Source organism: Schistocerca cancellata, chromosome 9 (assembly GCF_023864275.1).
Source record: "Schistocerca cancellata isolate TAMUIC-IGC-003103 chromosome 9, iqSchCanc2.1, whole genome shotgun sequence".
Taxonomy (NCBI): Eukaryota; Metazoa; Arthropoda; class Insecta; order Orthoptera; family Acrididae; genus Schistocerca; species Schistocerca cancellata.
The window spans coordinates 442,017,728-442,039,316 of record NC_064634.1 but is presented as its reverse complement, the minus strand read 5'-3'; the positions used below and the strand labels follow the sequence as shown (position 1 = coordinate 442,039,316).

The 21,589-nt window shown below is 37.9% G+C and overlaps 1 protein-coding gene across 1 annotated transcript in view; it reads right to left on the bottom strand.

Moving 5' to 3' along the window:
• LOC126100529 (WASH complex subunit 2) overlaps positions 1 to 21,589 on the bottom strand; it is a 235,777-nt gene that overhangs the window by 154,146 nt on the left and 60,042 nt on the right. The window contains exons 4-7 of the mRNA XM_049911143.1: positions 18,538 to 18,683; positions 13,624 to 13,849; positions 5,822 to 5,986; positions 1,464 to 1,584 (exon numbers count right to left, since the gene is read on the bottom strand). Of these exons, the coding sequence (XP_049767100.1) occupies positions 1,464 to 1,584; positions 5,822 to 5,986; positions 13,624 to 13,849; positions 18,538 to 18,683 (658 nt within the window). The remainder of the gene's footprint in view (positions 1 to 1,463; positions 1,585 to 5,821; positions 5,987 to 13,623; positions 13,850 to 18,537; positions 18,684 to 21,589) is intronic.

Below are 21,589 nucleotides of genomic sequence, written 5' to 3'. Positions count from 1 at the left end.
ACTGTTACTAAAATTGCCAAAACCCAGATAATATGCCAACTCCACAGCAAAACAGGAAAAGGAGGCAAAAAAGAAATGCAATGACATATCATTCAGCAGTACTCTATTGTATTAGACATTAAGATTTCTTCACTTTCATTCACTGATAAAGCAATGGAAGAACGGCTTTTCATGTGATGTGTGTGCTTTTAATATTCTAAAATTATCTATACCAACAATGCGGTAAGGGTAAAATTTGGGCTGGAACTTATTTAAAGATTCTTTACTGAAAACCAGTTCTTGGTCTAAGTCCAATAAGTGTGAAGTTACATATAGCCAAAGGACTCTTAAGATATTACAGATTCTAAATGCAATACCTTTAACTGTGAGCTGGACAAGTAAGAGCATACTGTGGTTTCAAAAGACATATTGGTATTCTCCTGATCAATAAACTGGAAAAATATACCGTATTTCAGTCTCTTCCTGGGGATTTGCAGTCTCCATAATGTATCCCAAAAGATGTGAGGTATTTTATCACACCTTTGTATCGTGATGAACCAAAGCTATCACACAGAAGAAATTGCAACAGGTCACATCACCACTTTTACTGAAATTATGTTTGTTGTACCCTTCGAAGATTACAACCTTACTCAACACTGAAAAGACCTTCACTGACGTTTCACTTCAAAGCCTTTTTTGAGGCAACACTTTGCTTGTCATTGCCTATGAGGCTTTTTGAATATACAATGGTGTCAACTTTTCACATTTTGCTTCTCTTTTCATTATTAAGAACATATTTTGGTACAAGTATGAAATTTTTTTCTATTTCTTTGTTGTGATCTATAGTTTGCTTAGAAATTAAGGGAGATTTTGGAGTAATGTCTTGTTGACAAAAAGGTCAAACACAGCATATAAACCCACACTGGACAGACATCATTAAGATGCAACAGCAACCCCAGAGACTCCCCCCTAATGACTTCACTTTTAACAACCACTCACCGCATCAGAGGTATACTTTAACGTTGATGAGTTTTTACAGAATTTTGTACCATCCTCGCAATCCAGACAGCTAAATCGTCATCCCGTTTCTCCAGGAATCAAAGCGTTATACTACCACACTCACAGTCATTGCTGAAGAGTACTTAGGGTTCACAGTATTAGAGGACTGCTGCAATAAATTAGCCCTCAGCTCAGAAATTCTAGGTTCACCAAAGCTGTGCTCAGCCTGGGCTTTTTAAGGTCTCTATTATGTCGACCCTTTTGAATAATCTGGGTTGGGTGCACAACTTTATGAAGATTACAGATGCAGGTAGTGAGATTAGGCCCTTTCTAGAGTGAACCAATTTGAATCACACGTGTATTACATTAAACTCTGACACAATTTCAAAACCTTTTATGGATGAACCAAATTCTGTTTACTTAAACAGTTGTCAGCATTGACTTATATAACTATGTTAAAAACTAAAAAAGTTATGTATGCTAACCAACGTCTTTCTGCTGTTCTTGGGTCAAAGTTGCCTTTTGTGGTGCTGTCTGCTGCTCAGTCTCTGGAACGACACCCAGCCTAGCTGCAAGTTCTGCAGCAAAGTTGTTTGGTAGTCTACCCTGCAATAAGATATCAAGTATTATTAAGTGTCCTCATTTATGTCCATGTTTCAAGTCACAGTTAAAGTAATAATGCAAGGCCAAAACTAAGATTCAGCCAACCATTATAACTACACGCCTTATCAGAACAAAAGGACGAAGAACAGCTCAACATCTTCAACTAATAATAAAATTCCTTGAAGGAAAAAAAAAGCCTCATGAAGATATTTTTGCCAGTTTTTTTATCTACACTTTCGCTTAAGTAAACACATGTAACTTTTAAAATTGAAAAACAGTAAGTTACATTATTTTGATGTATTATGATTAATGGCATTTACAATCATGATTGTACCAAGAGAACAGTTACACAAGTTGTGAAGATACATGAATATATTTTGAAGGTAGAAAACATACACACAACTCTCTGTACAACATATGACATCTCTTCCAGCTGCTGTAGTTACTTGGAACTCACAGCTTGTATAATTCATAAAACTGTCAAAAGTGACATTCTGAAGCCCTATTTATCTCTGTAGTTAAGTAACAGTCAGAGTTGATTGATTAAAACAGTTAAAAGGCACTAAAAAATGAGACAATGAGGCCATACTTTCCTAACACTTTGACTGTTACAGATGTTTTCCATGCCGAGTGCTGCTTTATTGTCACCTAATTCTGCTACCTGCATTGGGAACCCACATTTGGGCTACCACCTGTAACTGGTTTTACTACACATTTAGCCTTGCTCTGTTCTGAATATTTGAGAGATGGGCACGACAACTTCATCTGTTTTTCTGGGTTTCACCAACCAAACAAAAAACGACACAGTTATACTGACAACACTGCAGAAGTACTATGAGCCTGCCAGGTGTGGCTAATTTGGGTCCAGAAAAGTATAGTAAATTTTCCTCAGGAAGGACAAAGGGAATTTCAACTCGCAGTCATGAAGCCTTTTATTGTTCAGAGCTTGTCCACAGTGGCCACTGTCAGCTATTCTGTTCCAGGCCCCAAACAACTGCTGAAGATGTAATGTTGACTCCTGGTCAGATAACAGTATGCCCACCTCCAAGGTTTCTTCCTATGCTAATAAATCAACAAGTTTGTTCCCCAGAATCCCAATCAGACACAATATCCAGAGGAATACAATGAAGCTCTTAGCACCATGTAGGTCAGAAAGATGATTGTGTATGGTCAAAACCAACGGGCTCTAAGAATAACATTGATTTACAGCCTGGAGACTACTTAAGAGACACACTGCCGATTAGGAAATTCTCTCAAGTTTCATTGTAAATATGACAAAGGGGTTGAAGAATAGCTCGTAATTCTGTCATAAAAACAGAGCATCCATATGGTATGACATTTTGTTCTTGACCCATGGAATATGTGAATACTTGGTGATGTGATCCTCTACCCTCATACCATCAGTGTAGATGACTTTTGAACTAGAAAACTCTGTAGGTCCACATGGATATGGTTGAGGTGCGCACCATTGGAGGGGGAGGTGGTGGCAGGGGGTTGCTAAAATGATATGCCAAGAGATTAAATAGTGGAAAGTTGATGTCTGGTTGAAGACACTTCAGACAAACTGCTATTAGAACACCAAACATGGTGTCACCTTTGAGTGAGGTGAAACTTCCCGCTGCAGAATGGGATACAGTGAGTCAGGTGTCCAGGTTAGCTGCAAACATGTACTGTATAATTCATTAGTAATAAGTAGCATCTGATTTGTAAGGGAGACATGTGTCGGGAGGCTGCCCACAGGGCTCATCCAAAAGATACCTGTCACAATGGTGCACACAGTCCAGGAGCTGCAATGTCAATCAGAACAGCCAAACTACAGGCCAGATTCCCGTAATCTAGTTGCAATAGGATGCAGGCATTGTAGAGGTGCTAGAGGATGTAGTGGTCTGCACCTCAGGAGCTGTTACTTAACTTAAGCAGAGGATAGTGTCAAGTTTCAACTGGCACTAATTTTTAAGCTAATGAGAATCTATACACATATTCTGTAAACCACAGTGAAGTGTGTGGCAGATGATGTTTAGCACTCTACCACGTTACAGTTTCTTTCCATCCAATCGCATATGGAGCACAAGATGAACGACTGTTAAAATGCCTCTGTGCAGGCAGTAATTAGTCTAATCTTGTTCCTGTGGTCTCTACAGGAGCAAAACACAGTGAGCTGATGTCTGTAAATTCAGGTTTTTCAGCATTTCTGTGACTCTCCTCCATGAGTCAAATAAATATATCGACATTTGTGCTGCCCTTCATTCAATATATTTAGTATCCCCTGTTAGTCCTATAAGATATGGTTCTGAAATTAATTCCATCCACAGACCATGGCAGGCCCATCAGCACTGACAAACCACCATGTCACCCTCTGCCAGTAGCATAATGGAGGTGATATGGAGGAGGGTGAAGTCAGCACACTGCTCTCCTGACTGTAAGCAGTTTTTGTGGCTTGGATTCACTACTACTCAGTCAAGTAGCTTCTCAACTGGCATCATGAAGCTGAATGCACCCCATTCCAGTCTTGCCACCAAGAAAAAATCTCTGGCAGTACTAGGCATCAAACCTGGGTCCTCCAAATGGCATTGAACCATGTTGATTGCTCAGCCATGGAGGCAGATATGGTTATGCAATACTGGAATACTGTTCTAAAATGGGATGTACAAATGTTTTGCAAGCAGTCTCCTTTGTAGACCAACTGCATTTTTCCAGTACCCTGCTAATGAACTGAAGTTCGTCACCTACACTTTTACCTACATTTGACCCTATGTGATAATTACATTTTATATCCATACAAAGTGCTACACGCAGATATTTGTAGGTGTCGTCCAATTCCAAATGTGACTGATATTGTAATCACAGGACATGACTTTTGAGTGTCTTATGATGTGTACAATTCTACATATCTGTACTTTTAAAGTAAGCTGAAATCTTATCAATATCTGACAAGAAATTTGTACATCTTTTTCATCTGGTGCTTCATTATGTATAACTGCATCACCTGCAACAAGTCTGTGGTTAGTGTGTCAGCCAGGTTATTAATATACAAAATGAACAGCTAGAGTTACAGACATAGCTTTTCATGGGCAGCAGTGGGTATGCTGGTTTTGGCATGACTATGGGGTTCCTATAGCTGAACTTGGAACAATTCTACATGGATCCATCATGTGGTTTACAGTAATGTTTCATAGTTTGATTCAGCTGTGGTCAACGCAAATCAGAATATAATGAACAACATAAGCAATAAATGGTTCACACTAAATACAACTGGAATCCCAGTTAAAGATTTACCTACAGAGACTTTCATGATCAACATAATTACAGACACCACTTACACAAAGGTAATATACAGGTCATTTTCTTGTTGTTTATAGGTGATAAGACACAGGACCATATGCCAAGTAAAGGGCATATTTCCAGTTGCATACTGTTGTAATTAATCTGGTACTGAAAGTATAATCATTTGAAAAAGATGAAGGATAGTTGAACAGTGGGTATCAAAAAGCAGTGGCATTCAAATAAGGTACAAACATGTCCCGTTTCAAAGTAGTGCACATACGTGCCTGGAAAGCGACAGAGGAAAACATCTTTGCAGACAGCTGCAAAAGCTTGCAATTAATTTTATTAACTTAATGGTGTGCTGATTATGGTGAGGAGGAACACAAATTTGAGTGAGTAAGATTCAATCATCTACCTTAAACAGAAAGTAATAGTGAACATGCCATGCACAAAGCACATAAATGTGCTATTATACATCAACTTATGTCTGTCTATGAAGGCTGTAAGCAGACACCAACTCTGAGGAAACTTCACAGCTTCTATCACACAGAATTACATTTCAAAGTTAGCAAATAAATAAATATTCCTACCTAGGGCATTTTGCTTTTGAAATTTTTCCAGGTTACAATAGCAATAGAGTGTAACAAGAAATATAACTGCAAAGAGGGCATACTACATTACATTTTTAGGGAAACAAAGTACTAAAAAACCAAACACTTTTACATTTATTCAATGAGATACATCTTTTCTTAAATTGATAGTGTTTTCGAACAATTCAATTAAATCCATTTCCTGACTGTTGCTAGACTGTAAGGTTATGACATTTGTCAGTCATCTAAGTTTTCCCTTATTACCACCTCTGTCCCTAAATCTCATGGGACTTCAGTCCACATTATAAAATGATAAGTAGAGGCCTGAGGCTTGCTTTTCAAATAAATATTATCAGTTTGAATTCAACACTAATCATTCCACTCACCACACCTGCAGGAGGCTGCTCATCTGGTACTTTATGAGAATTCTCTTCTCCAAACATGTTTGATGGTGGAGGTGCCACATGCTGCTGCTTTGGGTGATGGCTCATAGGTGGGTTCAGCTGTTCACTTTCAGGCTCAGAATTTTCACTTCCACTGACACTAGGTATCTGGAATCAGAGGGATGAGGATACAGAAGTTAATTACGTCATCTCAGAGATTCAGAGTCTGCAACAGAGATGGTAGACACAAACAAAGATGCTACTGAAACATGAATTCTCTCTTTTCCTTTCACTTTCACTCAAATATATTCATTTCCATTTTATCCATGTAGCTTCAATTTTTAACCATGATGTAGAACAAGAGGACGATCCATACAAGACTTAAGGACAAATGTTTCCCTTTAGTGCCACACTTGAGAAGACATGTTAAATTACATGCCAATATTCCTCCTTACTGAAACACTGAAGCTCAAAGTCATTTTACCCTTATTCAAAGGATTCTTCAGTACTTAAAAATATTTATGGACTAATATCTACATCATTCTAAATTTACCACACATAACCAAGGTCTTTGCATGAAAGTGTCAATGAAGTCCATTTTTTAAGTGTAATGTTGTTTTAATAGTATGATATTGAAATGGATTATTTGTATCACAATTACAAAATGTGGCATATATTTTACGTTTTTCTAGTTATACCTTCGTAATACTGCATCATTCCTATCTATTCGAATTGGAGGAAAAAAAACACATCATAACAATAAATTATTCGAGAAAAGAGTAACAAATATAATTTTAGATACAGATGCACACCAGCGTTACCAAGCATGAATAGAAGGGGGAGGTACTGATGGTGGTATAAGTACGGGCAGAAAGATTATGAAATCTAAGCTATAGCAGAAGAAGACTCATTACAATAAAGAAGAGAAACATGATAAGTACAAAAATAGAAAACCAGCTAACACAAATGTCACTTGTCTACAGGACATATCTATATTAGAAATATCCCACAAAATACCAAGCACGATCGCCACAATTCTGGATAAATATAACATAAGGGGAGAAATACAGCATCTTCTGTGATTCATAAGATACTTGGTGTTTCTCTGCAGTCTGTCCCAACAAAAGTAGAAGTAGTAATAAAAAATACCAGCACCCACAGAATTTGAAATTAATTCAAACATCATTCACACATTGCAAGTTATTATTGAAATTTATTTATGGTGTTATAAATTATAGACTCTCAAATTTAACAGAGTAGTCTACTTTTATAATACAAACAATGATGCCTGCTTCACGTTTGGCACTATGTAAGGTCAAATTTTGCGAATACTTCACAATTCTTTAGAAATTCTATTCAAATTTTTAAATTTGTGTTAGGTGGGAGGAGGGACAGCAATAAATTCAAACCAAAATAGTCACTGAAAACAATTCCACAACAAAATCTACAAGAAGTAAACAATGTCTAAATTCATATTTTCTCCCACTTCAACATTAGAGGAGTGCCTACTCACCATGCTTTATGCTTTTAATATGATTATTTCATTCACATTTTATGTCCAAGGTTACTATGTCTTAAAAGTTAATTCAGCACTCAACAAGTGAAGGAGGATTACCAAAAGCTGTTACAGTAATATATTTTAACTGAAAGCCCACAATTATATATAAAAAATATCCTGCATAAGGAAATTGGAAAGCTAATGGAGAAATGTCCAGTGCAAGGAAAGTCAACCCAAACCTCAGGAGAGACTGAAAGTGCAAGCTACATCTACTTAAGTGCCTGGCAGATGGTTCAGTGAAAAGCCTTCACAATGATTCTCTATTCTCCCACTCTCGAACAGCACGCAGAAAAAACAAATACATCTATCTTTCCGTACAAACTCTGATTTCCCTTATTTCATTATTATGATCATTTCTCCCTTTGTAGGTCGATGTCAACAAAATATTTTTGCATTCAGGGGAAATGGATGGTGACTGAAATTTCATGAGAAGATCCCGCTGCAACAAGAAACACTTTATTTAAAGCTGTCCATCCCTAATCCTGTATCATGTCCATGACACTCACCCCTCTGTTTCTCAATAATACAAAACCTGCTACTCTTCTTTGAACTTTCTCGATTTACTCCATTAATCCTACTGTGAAGCAGTACTCAAAAGAGGACAGACAAGCATAGTGTCTCTTCAGTAGATCTGTTGCATCTACTAAGCGTTCTGCCAATAAATCACAGTCTTTGATTGCCTTCCCCACAACATTTTTGTGTATTCTCTCCAATTTAAGTTGTTAATAATTGTAATTCTTAGGTATTACTTGCATTTATGACCTTTAGATATGATTGATTTATCATGTAACCAAAGTTAAACAGATTCCTTTCAGCACTCATGTGGATGACCTCACATTTTTCATTTTTTAGGGTCAATTGCCAATTTTTGCCAAGACTGATATCTTTTCTAAATCATTTTGCTATTTGTTTTGATCTGATTTTTCTCAATGATAAACAAAAGCATCAACTGCAAACAACCTACAACAACTATTCAGATTGTCTCCTAAATTGTTCATGTAAACAATGAACAGCAGAGGGTCTATTACACCACCATGGGGAAAGCCAGAAATCACTTCTGTTGTACTCAATGACATTGCATCAATTACTACAAAATGTGGCCTCTCTGACAAGAAATCAAAAATCCAGTCGCATAACTGAGATGATATTCCACAAGCATGCTTGTGAGGTACAGTGTCAAAAGCAGTCTAGAAATCTAGAAATACAGAATAAATTTGAAATCTCTTGCCAATAGTATTCAACATTTCATGTGAGTGAAGAGCTAGTTGTATTTCATAAGAGTGAGGTTTTCTAAATGCATGCCGTTTGTGTATCAATAGACCATTCTCTTCAATGTAATTCATAATGTTTGAACACAATTAATGACATGGAACTGTAATTTAGTGGATTACTCCTATTGTCTATTTTGAATATTGATGTGCCCTGTCGTATCTTAGGAGTCCCTGGTTTGTCAGTTAGAGGTGGGACTCCGTCACCTCCAAAGGTCCGAGGCATTTTGCTCTGATTATTGCCAGCATCATATTTAAAGTACCAGGGAAGCAGGTTGCTAGCCTTACTTGCCCCGAGTCCCATTGGGTTTTACCCCTAACGGCTGAGGGACTAACCGGTGGATTTGGTAGTCTTTGCCGTCTGAGCACAAAGGTGACCACGATTCAGAATATGGATACAACTTGGCAAACAAATGGTAATGAGATGGGGAGCTATTAATATCAATGGGGGCTACTCTGGGAAGAAGGTAGAGCTGGCAGAAGCTGCAAGTAAGATGGGGCTGGACGTTTTAGCTGTTAGTGACATTCGGGTATGGGGTGAAAAAGAAGAGGAAGTGGGAGAATACAAGGTCTACCTGTCAGGAGTCAAAGCAGGAATAGCACAATGGGGTGTAGGGCTTTACATCAGGAAAGAAATGGAACCCAGCGTAGTTGCAATAAGGTATGTAAACGAACGACTGATGTGGATAGATTTGACAGTGTCTAGCAAGAAAAGTAGGATTGTGTCAGTATATTCGCATTGTGAAGGGACAGATCAAGATAAGATGGATAGTTTTTATGAGGCACTCAATGATGTAGTTGTTAGAGTAAAGGACAAGGACAGTGTTCTGCTCATGGGCGATTTTAACGCCAGGATTGGAAATCGAACGGAAGGATATGAAAAGGTTATGGGTAAATTTGGAGAGGATATGGAGGCCAACAGGAATGGGAAACAACTCTTGGATTTCTGTGCCAGTATGGGCTTAGTAATCACAAACTCCTTTTTTAAACATAAGAACATTCACCGGTATACTTGGGAAGGCAGGGGAACCAGATCTGTCATTGACTATATAATAACAGATCAGGAATTCAGGAAGGCTGTGAGGGACACACGTGTATTCAGGAGATTCTTTGATGACACTGATCATTATTTAATCTGCAGTGAAATTGAGATTGTGAGGCCAAAAGTGCAGGAGGTCAGGTCCATATGTAGGAGGATAAGAGTGGAGAAACTTCAGGATAAGGAAATCAGGCACAAGTACATAACAGCGATCTCAGAAAGGTACCAGTTAGTTGAATGTAGTCAATTACAGTCATTGGAAAAGGAATGGACAAGGTACAGGGACACAGTACTAGAAGTGGCTACAGAATGTCTTGAAACAGTAGTGTGTAAAAGTAGGATGAAGCAAACAGCTTGGTGGAATGATACAGTCAAGGCAGCCTGTAAAAGGAAAAAGAAGGCGTATCAAAAATGGCTACATACCAGAACCCAGGTAGACAGAGAAAGTTATGTTGAAGAAAGAAACAAACCCAAACAGATAATTGCAGCATCGAAGAAGAAATCGTGGGAAGACTTTGGAAACAGGTTGGAGACTATGGGTCAAGCTGCTGGAAAACCATTCTGGAGTGTAATTAGCAGTCTTAAAAAGGGAGGTAAGAAGGAAATGACAAGTATTTTGGACAGTTCAGGAAAACTGCTGGTGAATCCTGTGGATGCCTTGGGCAGATGGAGGGAATATTTTGAAGAGTTGCTCAATGTAGGTGAAAATGCGATCAGTAATGCTTCAGATTTCGAGGTAGAATGGGATAGGAATGATGATGGAAACAGGTTCACATTTGAGGAAGTGGAAAAAATGGTCAATAGATTGCAGTGCAATAAAGCGGCTGGGGTGGATGAAATTAAGTCGGAACTCATCAAATACAGTGGAATGTCAGGTCTTAAATGGCTACACAGGATAATTGAAATGGCCTGGGAGTCGGGACAGGTTCCATCAGACTGGACAAAAGCAGTAAGCACACCAATCTTTAAACATGGAAACAGAAAAGATTGTAACAACTACAGAGGTATCTCTTTAATCAGCGTTGTGGGTAAAATCTTCGCAGGTATTGTTGAAAGGAAAGTGCGAGTATTAGTTGAGGACCAATTGGATGAAAATCAGTGTGGGTTTAGGCCTCTTAGAGGTTGTCATGACCAGATCTTTAGCTTACGGCAAATAATGGAGAAGTGTTATGAGTGGAACAGGGAATTGTATCTATGCTTTATAGATCTAGAAAAGGCATATGACCGGGTTCCTAGGAGGAAGTTATTGTCTGTTCTACAAGATTATGGAATAGGAGGCAAACTTTTGCAAGCAATTAAAGGTCTTTACATGGATAGTCAGGCAGCAGTTAGAGTTGACGGTAAATTGAGTTCATGGTTCAGAGTAGTTTCAGGGGTAAGACAAGGCTGCAACCTGTCTCCACTGTTGTTCATATTATTTATGGATCATATGTTGAAAACAATAGACTGGCTGGGTGAGATTAAGATATGTGAACACAAAGTAAGCAGTCTTGCATATGTGGATGACTTAGTTGTGATGGCAGATTCGATCGAAAGTTTGCAAAGTAATATTTCAGAGCTAGATCAGAAATGTAAGGACTATGGTATGAAGATTAGCATCTCCAAAACGTAAGTAATGTCAGTGGGAAAGAGATATAAACGGATTGAGTGCCAAATAGAAGGAACAAAGTTAGAACAGGTGGATGGTTTCAAGTACTTAGGATGCATATTCTCACAGGATGGCAACATAGTGAAAGAACTGGAAGCGAGGTGTAGCAAAGCTAATACAGTGAGCGCTCAGCTACGATCTACTCTCTTCTGCAAGAAGGAAGTCAGTACCAAGACTAAGTTATCTGTGCACCGTTCAATCTTTCGACCACCTCTGTTGTATGGGAGCGAAAGCTGGGTGGATTCAGGTTACCTTATCAACAAGGTTGAGGTTACGGATATGAAAGTAGCTAGGATGATTGCAGGTACTAGTAGATGGGAACAATGGCAGGAGGGTGTCCACAATGAGGAAATCAAAGAAAAACTGGGAATGAACTCTATAGATGTAGCAGTCAGGGCGAACAGGCTTAGATGGTGGGGTCATGTTACACGCATGGGAGAAGCAAGGTTACCCAAGAGACTCGTGGATTCAGCAGTAGAGGGTAGGAAGAGTCAGGGCAGACCGAGGAGAAGGTACCTGGATTCGGTTAAGAACGATTTTGAAGTAATAGGTTTAACATCAGAAGAGGCACCAATGTTAGCACTGAGTAGGGGATCATGGAGGAAGTGTATAAGGGGGGCTATGCTCCAGACTGAACGCTGAAAGGCATAATCAGTCTTAAATGATGATGATGATGATGATGATGATGATGATGATGATGATGATGTGCCCTGTGCAAATTTCCAGTCTTTGGACACGGATCTTTCGTCGAGCGGGTGGTTGTATATGATTGTGGAGTATGGAGCTATTGCAATAGCATACTCTGAAAGGAACATAACCGGAATACAGACTGGACTGGAAGACTTGCTTTTATTGAGTTATTTAAATTGCTTCACTACTCTGAGGTTATCTACTTCTAAGTTGCTCAAGTTGAGAGCTGTTCTTGATTCAAATTCTAGAATATTTACTTCACCTTGTTTGGTGAAGGCACTTCGAAATGCTGGGTTTAATAACTCTGCTTTCGCAATACTGTCATCGATAGTGTTTCCACTGCTATGCACAGAGAAGTCATTTAATGTGTCTTTCTGATAACGTACTTTACGTATGACCAGAGTCTCTCTAGATTTTCTGCCATGTTTCAAGACAAAGTTTCATTGTGGAAACTATTATAAGCATCTCATATTGAAGTGAGTGCTAAGTTTCGAGATTGTGTAAGGATCGCCAATCTTGGGGATTTTGAATTTGTTTAAAACTGGCATGCTTTTTCGTTGTTTCTGCAACAGTGTTCTTACCCATTTTGTGTGCCAAGGTGGATCAGCTCCATCATTTGTTAATTTATTTTGTATAAATCTTTCAATTGCTGTCATTATTATTTCTTTGAACTCGAGTCGCATCTGGTCTATAATTACATTATTAATTTGGAAGGAATGGTGGCTGCTCTCAGGAAGGTATCAAACGAATTTTTATCTGCTTTTTTGAATAGTTATATAACACAGAACTAACAAATGATTAAAAAGTTTATTTAAAAGATAAGGGTTCCTTATAAAAAAAAAAAAAATCTTCATTACAAAATTTTTGTCAGTTTTAGTTTCCTACAAATCTAATTCACAAACCTAATCACTGTTCAGTCTAAGCACTTTTCATAATGTTGCGCTAGCTGCTTCTACCCCTCTTCATAATTCTTAGCCTGAAAACTAAACCAGTTGACAGGAGTGTTCTTTTACTAATTAGTGTAGGCCCATGAACTAGACACAACTCTTGATGAATTTGAGCACCTTTAGATCGTTTCAAACACAAAAACTGAATCACAGCACACAAAGATTTTTGAAGCCTTTTTCATTTGCTTTCGCCAACAGTCATACAACTACTGTATGAAATCAATGACTTCTGTGACTTCAAAAGCAATCAATATCATTGCATTCATGCAACTTTATATCGAACTGTCAATACTTAAAATGGCCCTTCGTTTTGGAATAAGCATCACACAATATTGCAGAGCTGCTAGTGTGTGGTAGGTCAAAAATGAAAACTAAACTTGTATATCAAAGAGTACACATAAAACACAATACAAAAAGAAATGGCAAACAGAAGTGGGAAGAACATAACAAAACGGGGGAAAATGAAAAATCAAAAAGGTAAGATGCTAAAAGATCACCTTTTTACCTGTCTCTTTCACCTTACCACCTACATATGTTAATATGGATATACTGATATCTGAAGGCAAGTATTTATAAGCCCACAATAACACATGCAGTAAGGTAAAATATGTTAATTTAATTTGTTCATAATTGACAGTAACATTCATTTACATACCCTTCGTCGTTTCATCCTGTCAGATATGGCGTAATCAGCCTCGACATCACTGGCACTCTCACTAGATGGTATTTCAGTAGCACCAGGAACACCACTTTCTTCTTCATCACTGAACACATCAGCCAGCCCCACTCGATCATCTTCGTAGAATTCACGTGAACCGATGAGAAATGGCAATGGGCGGTTTGCATAAGGATTCACTGGCCGCAGTATAATACGCCCCATGCTGTGGAACACATGATGGAATACAAGATTTACTTTTGTCTCCACAGAGGGTACAAGGCTGGCCTCCTATCACTAGAAGACCAAACTACCATATGATTCTCTGCTATTTTACACTGCTTCCATGTTCTAAATGAAAGTTTTAAATGTGAAACCTAAAGAAATGTATCACCTACTTTGGATTATGAAAGCTTATACACTGCAATTGGTTTCTAGTATACATAAAAATGTAAAAAAAAAACTGTATATCAAAACTGAAATAATCTATTTTTTGTAGAGTTGTGATGATTACGTGTGACACATTAAAACAGCGTGCTGAACTGGTATTCAAATCTGGAGAGAATTCTTCTAGTGATGATGTGCAGCTCAATTGCACTACATGTGCACGCCTCGTAGACCAAGCTTCATCTTGCTAGAGTCTTCTCCCATACAGCACAGACACTTTCAAATTATGCTGTAATACTACCATTTCCACAAGAATGGATACAACATATTAGCTTTCCCACAACCATGGGGTGGTTGCTGAAATCTGAATGTTCTACTCTGAATTAAGTATATAATCCAGCAAAAATTTTTCAACTGTCGTTCACAATCAACACAGTATATACATTGCAAAGAACAGAAAGATTAAGAGTCCATGAATATTACTCGGATAGAACAATCAGTAGTATACTGTCATGCAAGCAGGTAGCATGGTACATACATTAAACTTTTGCAAAATAATATTTTATAATGCAAAGAAGAGTCAACATGACTTGAGATAATACAAGCCAAGTTATTCACTTCATATATTTATAGAATACTTTCCGATATCACAATACCATTTTCATGTAGATGAATTATAAGGACATCCTCAATAAACAACAATTTCTCTCTTTTCATAGATACATTAACTAGACATACTCTTACCAATTTTGATTTTCAAATATAAGTATAGTATTTCTGTTGCTAGTATCACAGACCTCAACAAGACCATTTTAACTACATTACACTCTCTAAATTCTGGTAAGTAGTTCCAGAGGAAGTACAATATTTAGAACTTAGGACTCATTTATATGTTCAGAGTACAGAACTGCCTGCTGACTTCTGTGGAAGTTTGTAATTTTTACCCAAATAATGAAACATGCTGCATCTGGTAAGAAGAAAACAGCAAGTTGCACCACTGCAATACTAGTATGAAGGTGCAAAGAGGTTGTGTATCCTCCTGTTCTGCAGTATAGTACACATGCATAAAGTGCTCGTTACTTCTTAAAAGAGGTCTTTCATAGAGTGAGAGAAATTAAATTATCTACTTCTTTATGGCAAATGAAGAAGGAATGCATAGATAATAGTAAAGTTTTATCTACCAAGGTATCTTCATACAGCATCCAACAAGAATGACAGTTCAAAAAGTTGTTACTGGATAAGCACTAGAATGCTATGCAAAGGAAAATGCACTACACTTAAAGCATAGAGTGACTAAAATTGATGTCTGGTTGCTGCTTGTTGTAATCCATATATTAGCTTTAGAGATAATGTGAGTGGCTCTGGAATAAGTCAGACCAGCACTGTTCACATTTTGTACACAAACATCTTTCATCTGTATCCTGAGTCACTTCACCAGCAGATCAACTGGCAGGACTGCTGAAGACACATCAAATTCCAATACTACATTCTGACCAGGACATTACATGCCACACAAACAAACACAAACATACACACAAAATTCAAGCTTTCGCAACCCAAGGTTGCTTCATCAGGAAAGAGGGAAGGAGAGGGAAAGACGAAAGGATGTGGGTTTTAAAGGAGAGGGTAAGGAGTCATTCCAATCCCGGGAGCGGAAAGACTTACCTTAGGGGGAAAAAAGGACAGGTATACACTCGCACACACACACATATCCATCCGCACACACACAGTCACAAGCAGACACTTGCAAATGCAGAGTTTGGGCAGAGATCTCTGCCCAAACTCCCTGTGTCCACAAACGTCTGCCTGTGACCGTACACGTGCGGATGGACATGTGTGTGTGTGCGAGCACACACCCGTCCCTCCCTCCCCCCAAGGCAAGTCCCCCCGCCCCCGGGACTGGAACGACTCCCCACCCTCTCCCCCAAAACCCACATCCCCTCGTCCCTCCCCCCATCCCCTCGTCCCTCCCCCCTCCCCTCGTCCCTCCCCCCCCCTCCCCTCATCCCTCCCCCCTCCCCCCCACTGTACATCAGAGGCAGCACAATGTGAGTGATTGGTGTTGGATTACTCAAGAATATATAGTAGATCCTTATTTCACTGAGCAGGTAACATGTGCACTATTTCTTACAACAGTGCTAGCGGATTTCCTAAAAAAGGAACTGCTTAAAATGCATATATGTGTGTGGTACTAGCTAACCATCCACTTGTGGCTAGGAAAGCACTCATTCAGCTCTTTCCCAGTCACTTTGTAGGATGTGAAGGTGTTATCAGTTTACCTGCACGTTCACCTTATTTGTCAAAATTTGGACTTTTTTCTCTGGCGTAAGCTCAAAGAAGAAATTCAAGCATTCATTCACACACATACTATGTTCTGTAAAAATCCCAAGATGATGCAGAGCCAGCAGGTAAGTGCAGCAAGTCAAGTTATACACTAAAGGGTAGAAGCACCCACTGCTGGCTACGTATGTGCAGTATTCTAACAACAAATTATAACTAATGTCAATCTGCTCACACTAATAAGTATGTTGACAGCATTTACTTTACTTTACTTATCTATGTTAGCAGAAAAGCAGGTATGTTGAAAAAATTTCTTACTCCTGCACCACTGACCTGATGTTTTCAGATAATACTTTAAACACAGCATTTTTTACACAGATCAATACCATATGTCCTTCCCCTTCCAGTCGGTGTGTTAATGCAACTACATGAAGTTAAATATGATTGTTATAAATTTTCTCATCTATTCCTACCTGTAATTAGACTGTCTCAACTACATCAGCAATGTAGGTAAGGATAGATTGCTACTTACTGTAAAGGAGACACATTAAGTTGCAGGTAGGCACAATTAAAAAACACTTACATAAAGCTTTCGGCCTCAGCCTTCATCAGCAAAGGAGAAAAACACACCGTTCATACACAGAAGCATCTCATGCGCACATGACCACCAACTCCAGCATCTCGGGCCAGAATGCAACTATCACCTGGACGACAATGTCATGGATATCGATATTCCTGAACTCCCATTTCCTTGTCCAGCAAGGTTACAAGAGAGACTATATGTTGTTAATGAGGACATTTTTACATTTCATTTCGGAGAAAACAAAATTACAGTACCTGAAATGGTTCCAGAAGTATTTCTCAGGGCCTCCCTTATGTGGTCGGTGGCAGTTTTAACCATTACTACTTTTTATAATCTCACCAATACAATAAAGAGCAATAAAAACATTAATTTTCCTCAGGTAAACTGAGAAAGAGGTATTTTGGATAAAATTATTTTATTAGGTATTTTTAGTTCTTTATGTCTGCCCACCTGATTTGAGTCACAAAAATATATTATACTGATTGACTGTCCGTATCCAAGGACACACTGATTTGTTGAGAACAATGCATAAATAGCAAACATAGTAATGCTCTATGGTATCAAAAAATAAATACTTCTCAGAAGGTAATGAAATTAATAAATCTTTGGTACTTCAATACAAAATTTCATCACCTCCAAGAATTATAAAAAGAAAAGAAAATGTTCCAATAATTTTATCACACAACAGAGAACAGCCAAAGTTACAAATTTCACTTCCATTTACTTCATGACTAGTTTCGGGTTGGGACCCATTAAAAAAAATCATCCTACAGGAAAGAAAACCAAAATTACGATCATGTACCATAAAACTGTTATCATATTATTAATTGCACATCAAAAAAACAGACAGTATAGATGTACCAGATATTCAAAATGGCATTTCCCAAAATATAAGAACCATGTCAAGATAAAAAACATATACATATAATAAAGTGCAAACAAGCAGTAATAGAGCATACAAATAACTGGCAGTCTACTTCTTTCACTGCTGCACAGAAACTTCAAAACCTCAGGAAGCTACAGTCCTACAGGATACATTAAATATCTTTTTTATGTATTAAAACACTCTCCAATCGCCAAAAATACAGCAATTAATACAAGAACAACAACACAAATCATCAATAAATTAATATTTTTACAACTTCTACCAAACACAGTAAAATACTTGAACTCATCAAACAGTAAAGCACATCATCACCACATACAGCACACTTTGTATATGTATATGTTTGTTAACGTGACATGTTTCTTACATATTGGGTCTGGTACGTATATCTTGAAACAATATTTTCATATTACTGACATGCATTTAATAATTTGGCAATAGCTTTATTTTACTTCACTGCAATTTTGGTTTTCTGCCCTGCAGGATGATTTGAAAAAGGATCCTGACCCAAAACTAGTCATCAAGTAAAGAAAAGTGAAATTTACAACTTTGGCTGTTTTTCTGATTAACACAAGTTGCTGCTCTTCAATTACACATTTTTACCATATTTAAAACAATATGATAACATAAAAGTAATAAATCTACAAGACTAGTCTGATTTTTGTAACAATTATTTGGTAACTGTACATACGATTATTATTAAACAATTTTAAGAATAATGCTTTCATGGTTTCTGTTTGCTTTAATGAAGTATTGCACATTTAAGAAAGTAGTTCACCTTGCTGAACTCTCATCTTCTTCACTGTCGCTCACTGCTGGAACCTCAATGGTCTCAAACATAGTATCCATGATGCTCATACCAATAGTAAGTGCCTCACGCACCATATCAACTGTTTCAGCTTCAACTTCAGCTTTAGATGGAGTCTGTACAGCAGAAAAAAGAGGAAAATGTTAAATGACAAAGATTGAAGACATATTCAAATCACCTTCATGTGCTTAATGATGTACATCCACCTTCTTAAAAATTTTACAGCCTGTGGTATTACACAAATGATGTGCAATTGCAAAACCATGATTCAACAATTATTTTAATTTTATTTCTGTGGGCAGATACCCTGCTCATCATGATTGTCACTTACTTTATGGGAAGAAAGTCTTCCGCCATTAGTCTGTCAATCACAAACTTTGTTCTGCATGTATTATCATTTTAACTACATGGCTGTTTTGTTTCAGAAGTGGAGGAGATGGGGAATCAAATGGTATTTGCATATTAGCATGTGTGGTAAAGCAGCTAAAAACCAGGCAAAGACTGGCCAGTACACCAGACAACCAGTCGATAACCTGATTTGTGAATTAATTTTTCATTCGATTCATGCCCTTACATCATAAGCCCGTGTGCTGCCCAATCAACTTGATGAGGATATCATGCTTTATGATTCTGACAAAGCTTTTGACTCAGTATGAACAAAATCTGTACTAACACCATCTGGAAACAAGGCAATGATTCAACCAATGTTCCTTTGATGATTTATTTGCAGTGTTTATCTTATAGTGGGAATAATCTTCAACAATGAATGGACAAACTTGTTTTTGTACCGTGCAGCTGGAGTCAGCTCAGACACAGATTGCTCTTCACATCTTTCGCCCAGTTTCAAAGGAAACTGTCAATCTGTTACCTGTTGTAAACAAAACTGTTTTTAAAGCAAAATGTGATGTACCCATTTGATAGACTGATCCCAAATTAGTCTAGTACCTATTAATTTTATAGATATGGATTAACGAGCAGGAAGACAAGAAAAATAACTAGTAATCCAGCAGTGACTGCACCACCCTGGCCCATGCTCACTGCTGCCACCATGCAGCAGCACTACTCAGCTGCTTCTGGAGTACTGCTTATTATTTGTATTTTACTATCCCTGTTAATACATATTAATAAAATGAATACACACTAAACTAATTTGGGACCACTCTACTGAAGCAGAACATAAATTTTCAGTTTAAAAAACATTCTGTTTGGAACAGAGGGGTAGAAAGGGGTCGGTGCTTTCTATTAACACTGGATGTCGCATGAAAGACGTGATGAGCAATATTTGTTTGGGTTGACTCGAGCTACATATTGCAAAAATGAAATTGAAAACATTGGCCAAATGCCGAGAAAATGTGCCTGAAGCATATACAGGGTGAACCAGAAATCCACAACAAACATTCAGAGGTTGTTCAGGAGTAACTTGTGAGAACTTTGTTATAAGGGATTCATGTTATCCAGTACAGAGTAATAATGATTCAATAGATTTGTTACCTCAGTTGTCTTTGCTTCTTTGAAAATGAAGAAGCAGGTACCATGAAATTGCCAAAGCTTACAACACAAAACAAAGAGGAAAGCAACAACCCACAGATGCAAAAGTACTGTGATGTGGCTGCCACTGTTCCAGGAATAGCTCAGTTTAGCACCACCATGCCACTCTTCCATTGCATTCAGTGAAGCTAGCTAGCCCTTCATCAGTAATGCTATCCATACTGCTGTCTACCATTGTTAACATATAATCAACACTGCCAGAAAAACAAACCTGCGACAAACTAAGCCATACTGAATGCAAACTTGAGAATGAACAGTATAATGAGCATTACTGTTGTCAGTATGAAGCATAGTGAGTGAATGGAAAAAGTTTGTCCCCAAACAAGATAAACACCATGTACTGACGATATTTGCACATTTGTGCACTATTTTCAGTGCAATACAGAGGAAGTGCAAATTGGAGCAAAAAAAAAAATAACGCAAGCATTAACTCCATAACAAGCTGCTGGAGACGGTGTGTCCCTTATGTCATACTACTCAGAAGGTATCACTTAACAGCTTCTGGAAGCTGGAAGTTTGTCAGTGACACTCTGGTATGTCCTGTGTATCTCCCACCACTGCAACGAGTTAAACTTCTTTGGCAGTGGACGAAGACAACTTTATACACTTCGATAGAAATAAACAGATGTTAAAAAGAGTTCAGATCTTTTGCTAAATTATTTCAGAACCAAATTTCAAATGTTCAAATAACTTACAGGAATGCAGCAAGGTGACACCTCTGACAACCACTGATATGACAACAGGTGCATGTCCTGTCATTTTAAAGGCACAAATGCAGCATTTATGCCTTGAAAATGACAGGGTGTGCACCTGTCATAATATCGACAGTTGCCAAATATGCCACCCAGCTGCATTCCCATAAGTTATTTCAACATTTTATGTGCCAAGAGAAACTCACATTAAACTTTAAAAATGTCTGAAACAAAAGTGTACAACCAGTGTGCACTACCAGTTTTGACTTACTGCACTGAAAGATTCATTTTTATTGTGAAAACCTGGAGCTACTCAGCTAACAACAGAGAGAGAGATACATTACCGGAATTTCTGCAAGAGACAAGGCTAAAATCAGCATATAGATCAGAGAACAGACTGGAATAGGACATTAATTATCACACAATGAAAATGAAATAAATAATAAAAGATCAAGATGAAGACTACATAGGTCAGTATAAGACATCAGAAAATGCCATAATGGCATTGATACATATCACTAAAGACTACAATGCATCACTGTGTCTGATAAATGGAACGGCAGAAGGAACAAAGGAGCCCATAGTATAGTGTAGCGAGAGCTAAGGGGCAACTGCAAAGAGAGATCAGTTGCCACTGTCTACAGCCACAGTATCAGTTTATGTTTCTTTAATTTGAATCCACCAAAGAAATAATATTCTAGCTATAGTGACTATGTCAAGAACACGCTCACAAGAACAAAACACAGCATCACATTTAAACGTTCACAAAAATAATCGCTAGA